General features: G+C 31.7%; 1 protein-coding gene across 1 annotated transcript; it reads right to left on the bottom strand.

Moving 5' to 3' along the window:
• Positions 1-3,284: 3,284 nt before the first annotated feature.
• Positions 3,285-4,003, bottom strand: LOC142608586 (small polypeptide DEVIL 16-like). Its single transcript, XM_075780276.1, has one exon. It carries the CDS (start codon positions 3,903-3,905, stop codon positions 3,729-3,731), a length of 177 nt encoding a protein of 58 aa, XP_075636391.1. The 5' UTR covers positions 3,906-4,003; the 3' UTR covers positions 3,285-3,728.
• Positions 4,004-6,100: the final 2,097 nt, after the last annotated feature.

Genomic DNA, 6,100 nt, shown 5'->3' with positions numbered 1-6,100 from the left:
GGATGTGTTTAAGTGATGTAATGCAATCACATATTTACAAATATATAAATTGTGTCAAAGTATATGTGCATAAAAGAACTAATCTTTACCACCGTTAGATTGCGTATGAGTTACGCTACATTTACTCACTCACAATCTCACAATACACTTTGACAAATTTAATCCCCTTGTTTAAAGACAACTTATTAAAATGGTAAATGTGAGTGATGGAAATATAAGTGTTTGTTCGTCAACAAAACTACTGCATGTTATGCACAAAATTGTCACAAAAATTATGTCATCCTTTTGCTTGCTCAACCTCTCATCCAATTAATTTATCCTCTTAACTTTAGTGTGTATGTTGAAATGTTTACAGGAAAAAAATTTATACTTCCTAAAGTTATAAATTGTTAATAATAGATAAAAAATGTAATATTAGTGATGGGTCGAAACAAGAACTAGTAAAAATTTGCTAATTTAACTTGCGTGAAAAATTGTTATCAAATTTTGTGTGGACTAGACATTACTCATGTTTACTAGCCAAGGCAAAAGCAATAAACTAAAATCATTTATTTTGTAACTTGAAAAGATAAGGGAGTGAAGGGGATTCGGCATGAATATAATGTGAAACCGACTGTTTACGTCTAAGAAATGATGCGAAAGACAGAGAACTGAGAGAAGAGAGAGTAGCAGACATTTAATTAGCTTTTACTGGAGCAGAGGCGCACGTGACCTGTAGCAAAGTAAATATACATAGAGGAGAAAGTAACCTCTTCATACCACACATACATGTGGCTGAGTGATAGATGCCGCCAAATGCCATGTGATTTTGTGGCAGTGTCTCATTTTCTTCGTGAGAAGAATTTGGATTGGAATCTCAAATGCCATGAGATTCCTTTCCATTGAATCACACTATTCTCTTTTTATCTAGATTAGAACATATAACATTTAAAAATCAAATAAATGTTACCCTCAAATTATTTTTTAAAATTATGTAAAATAATATATATATATATATATATATATATTTTTTTTTTTTTAATGAGCGACACATCAATTTGTAATATTTAAGTAGTAAAATTTATAATGTTCTTAGCATTATTACACTATATGAATGTTACCATACTATTTTTTTATTGGATTAATATTTTAAATCTCACATTTAAATTATAAGTTTTTATTATTATTAACAAGCATGTTAAATTTCCTATCAATTAGTTGTTTTAATATTTGATTAATAAATTCATGTTTTATGTATATTTTAAAATACACAAATTTAGGAATTCAAGTATTTTATAGAGCTTGGTAGTTATTGCTAGCTAAATGTCTTGAAATTTTGCAAGTATGAAAGGTATATAGAGATAATGTAATCTAAAGGTTGATTTGTCAAGATATATCTTTCTTAAAAGAAAATTAAGAAATGTAAATTTATTTAAGTTATAAAAGGTGTAATTTCAAGTAACTTTGCTAAAAAATTAATCAAGCAAGCAAAAAGGTATATATTCTGCTTAAAAATTAACCTCCCATTGATTATCCTCTATTTTTTGTTTGTTCCAATCTTTTCTCTCTTGTAGTCAAAAGTTAGGTTCATTGTTCTTTGAAAATGAGAGTAAGAACTTTCCAATTTGCCCCCGTCATGAGTCTTATTTGTCACTACCTTTTCCGTGAAAACTTGATTTACACTTTCAATTCAACTTTACATGGTGGTAGTGGTGATTGGTGAAGGTGAAAAAGCAATGCCATGTTTGAAATAGTTTGTTTTTATTTTATACATTGTTGGGCTCTATGATTATTATACAATAGTACAAAATATTGGAAATTCAAGTTTCAAAAATGTTTCTAACACATGAAAACAACAGCACCATGGTGTGGACGTTTGAAAAAACATGATTTGTCTAACTTGAGGGGGTCTGCTCTCTTTGTGGAAGTAAAACATGTATACGCTCCACATGACATTAGATAAGGCTAGCTAGTGTTTTGTGCTGGTCACATGACTTTGGGTACACTTGTTTGGCCATTTCAGCGATGCATGTTTTAATCATTGTCGACTGGTTTCTTTTTTTTTTTTTTTTTGAGAATCCGACTGGTTTCTTTCTAATTTCCCAATATGAGTGGCTATATAATTTCGTGCAAAATTGAAGTTGCATCAACCAAAAGTGTGAAGTCCTTGTCTGAACACAATTATTTGAAGCATTGTGTGTACGTTCTACTATTAAATTTCAAATTGATTGGTAATAATCTGTTTTCTGATTAAAGAGAAATCCTTTTCTCATTCATTGCTTTGCATGAAGGGCCAACCATCTCAATTGGTGTGGAGCATCGCAAATTTTGTTGCTTATAAAGAAACATTTAAACAAATGATGGTGGGTTTATCAGGAATCTGCAGGGTACCCAAAACCATAAAGAACTTAAAAATCTTAAGAGGCTGGTCATAGCAAAGAAAAATAATTCTCATAAATGATGCTTGCTCTTGTCGTATGTTTCCTTAGCATAAGGCCCCAAGTGCTGACGGGAGAAAAGAGGGGCGGGGCGACCATTGTGACTCATCTCCTGGTCGTGACCATAAGGGCACCCCACTAGAGAACATAAGACCCCAAGTGATTAGATTGTCTGAGTTGACAATTGATACATGATTTTAACGTATAAGTAGAGTGATAAAACATTATCGCATTATAGTACTGATACGTACTAAATTATTGTGAGTACTAGATGTTCCTCGATGCTTCTACACGAAACAAAATTCTCTGGACCGGTTGTTGACATAAAAATGGCTAAACACAACGATCCAATTCATTGACAAGAAGAAGATAAAAAATGAATATATACATGTACTAGAACAAGTTCATATTACTTTTCTTTATATTAACTACCAAAAAAATGAACTCTTTTGGAGTTAAAAACGGAGGGGAAAAACCGAAAAAGAGAATTTACAATTTCTATACTACTGCACGTCTATTTTGAAAGATAGAACAGAGAGTCAGAAGAGAAGGACCAAGCAACAACTAGTAATTAAAATAATGATATGGAAGCTAGGAAGGAAAATATAAATAGGAAAGAAGAATTATGATGGAATGTATGTCTATATCTCTTTAACATTAACAAAAATTGCTAGTGTTTTGATACAATAATAAAGAATAATTATCATAAAGTGAACGTAGATTTCAAATCTTATGACACACACACACATATATATATATATATATATATATATATATAAATTCGTTAATCGATTTCCTAAACAGAATTCTAAAAATTAATGATAAGGGATGACTAATTTTAACACAGCCTACCTTGGAAATCGGGTAACAAAGCAGAATCCCTGTCAATCTCATCAATCCGTTGGACTTCGGTCAACTCCAAGAGCTCACAGTGGCTTCCATGATCTCACAGTGGCATTGCTTAAAAAAAGGAAGAGAAAATGGACAAAATGGGAGCAGAATATAGAGAAATAGTAAAATTACACCACTCCAAAGCTAATCTATACTAAGCCTTAAGAGCATTATAAAAATGGAAGAAGCCAGCTTACTTTGTCTAATCAGATAATAGTGGAAAGGAAACAAAACTAATCAAGAACCCATTTCATAAGCCAATTTGCTGAACATTATAAAAGGGTGTCCCTAAAAAAAAGAAGAAAAAACGATGCTACAGTTTCTAACATAATAACAAAGCACTCCTAATATACACCCCTGTAGATATATAGAGTAATTAAATTGAATAATAAACCAAACTAAGAAGAAGCAGAATCATCATCAAGACTCTCCACGGTCACGCCAACAAACAAGCATTGCAATGCAACGCCTGACGATGTAGAATCTAGCACGCTGTTTCTTCACAATATGGCTGCACTTCTGACCAAAGGATCTGCAGGGCTCACACGCGTGCTGATTATTGGTGAAGTTTATGTTGCTTTCTTTCGCTGCTGCCATGACTGTTGTCAGCTTCTTTTGGCTAGCTAAGCAGCTAAAGCTACCTACTATTATTATTGGGTATAGTAGAGACAGTAAAATATAGAAGTGCAGAGAGCAGAGGTGGGAACTTTGCTTTGCTTTGCTTTGCTTTATATATATATTAGATTATAGAATAAGGTTATGATTCTGAGTTAGGCTCCTCTAAATTAGGTATGGACTCAAAACTTTGCACCCACCAGCTGTCAGGCAGGATATATAGTGTTACATTTGTATATATGATATTATATGCAGTGACAGAATGGGCCAATGGACTAAATTTTATTTATTCACTTATACCCCACTTTCTTTTTTATATACATCTATAATTACTAGATTTGGAGAATTTGAATCCTAAATGTTTTCATTCATAGTAAAATACTATGAAGTGCACCAGTTCAGCTGAAAATTTCTTGTACACAGTTCCCACTTTCACCTTCACTGTGCAAAGTAACCTTTACAAGTTCCAACAGTCAACAGTTCCGCCATTGGTATAAATGAAGTTCATACCAGCTAGTTCATAAGAGTTAAATAATAATAATAATATCTTGTTGCCCTTCTAGATGGCGGCTAATTGATGATGAGTTTTTAACTTTAAGAATAGAGCCTGATAGATTATGTTAGGATAATATATATGTATATATCTGAATATTACTATATATATATAATAAACCATGATTATTTTTTTAATATAATAGACTATAGTAATTTTATAACACCAAATGTTATACTAAGCCAAATGTATTTCATTGGGTTCATTTTATATCACACACAATTCACAATATTAAAAATGTAACAATTTAGGCTAGCTATAATCAGTGGACTTGGACCTTTAAACCTTGAACATATTAATTCTTTCTGTCTCTCATAGATGGGTAACTGAAAGATTGATGATACGTTGATTAAACAGGCTTTGACCATAATTAAAACGTGTCTACTTAATGATCAAAGGGGAGAAAGTTAAAGTTATTTGTACAGAGCCATAATGCATTGTCATGGGGTGTCCTCGCAATTATATATGCATATGTGATGTATGCAATATTTGTGAAATTGCCAGTCAAATTAATAATTATAATCATGATCTGATGAGGAAGGAGAAGAATAATGAAACTTTCATTACCTAATCATTACTTTGATTTCTTACTGCATTACTTTCCCATTTGGGTCAGTGTCTGTTTTATCTTTTATGTCTGCGTCAGCATTATGAAAGAATTGTCACTAAAATTGTCTGATATTTTCAACTGCATTTCTGCTCTACTTTTAGCTTTAGCTTTAGTTTAGTTTAGTTTAGTTTTTTTTTTTTTTTTTTAAAGAATTAAATTATTATAATAAGTGGGAAAGGGGGTTTAAATCCAAATTACAAAACTCTTGAACTTCTAACTTTGTTTGGCATAACCTTAGATTGTATTCACCTAAAAAGAAGAGAAAAATTCAAAGATTAGCATTGACTCATTGAGATTGGATTTGTTTGATGATGTTGATGTTATTGATGCAAAGTGGTAATAATCTTTTTACTTTTTTACCATTCTTTTTTTTTTTTTTTTGATAATCACTTTTTTACCATTCCAAACAATGGAAAGAGGTCCTGAGTGGGGCCTGCCATGTGCAAAGCCAATTTCAGCAAAAAAGTAAATTTGTTCTTAGCTAGGTAACCTTTCAATGATGGGTCTCCATCTCTCATGATCCAACATTTAAATTTTATCAAAGACAATTTCATCATCATTTGCTGTGATTTTAACCTAACTACTTGCAACTTTGGACTGGTAATGACTAAAGGGCATCCGGAGTTCTTGACTCAGTGGGGTCACTTTCTTTATTGGTATCTTTCCTTTTTCTTCTGAAATATTTGGGGAGCATGTTGTCTTTGACCTTATTGCAATTTGGGCCATTTAAGTTGAACTTCTTTTGCTGTAATAAAACTTATAGATGATCGAGCACAAATTGGCAGCTTTAGTCACATCCTAAATAAAATTTAACCTTCAACTTTGCTAACTTTTTAAAGATACTTTCGAAATTGTAAAAGATCTTGATAATCTTGCTTAGTAGAATATTCTTTCTTCTCTCTCAGGGTAAATTTATTTTTCCATTTTTATGGCTACGAGGATAATTATCTTTATCGTCATCGTCATTGTCGTCTTCTTCTTCCTCTTGTTTTAAATGCAAAAAAAAAAAAAAAA

The sequence above is a fragment of the Castanea sativa genome, chromosome 9, assembly GCF_040712315.1.
Source record: "Castanea sativa cultivar Marrone di Chiusa Pesio chromosome 9, ASM4071231v1".
Lineage (NCBI taxonomy): Eukaryota > Viridiplantae > Streptophyta > Magnoliopsida > Fagales > Fagaceae > Castanea > Castanea sativa.
The sequence above is the reverse complement of the archived record's forward strand: the minus strand, read 5'-3'. Positions and strand labels throughout refer to the sequence as shown.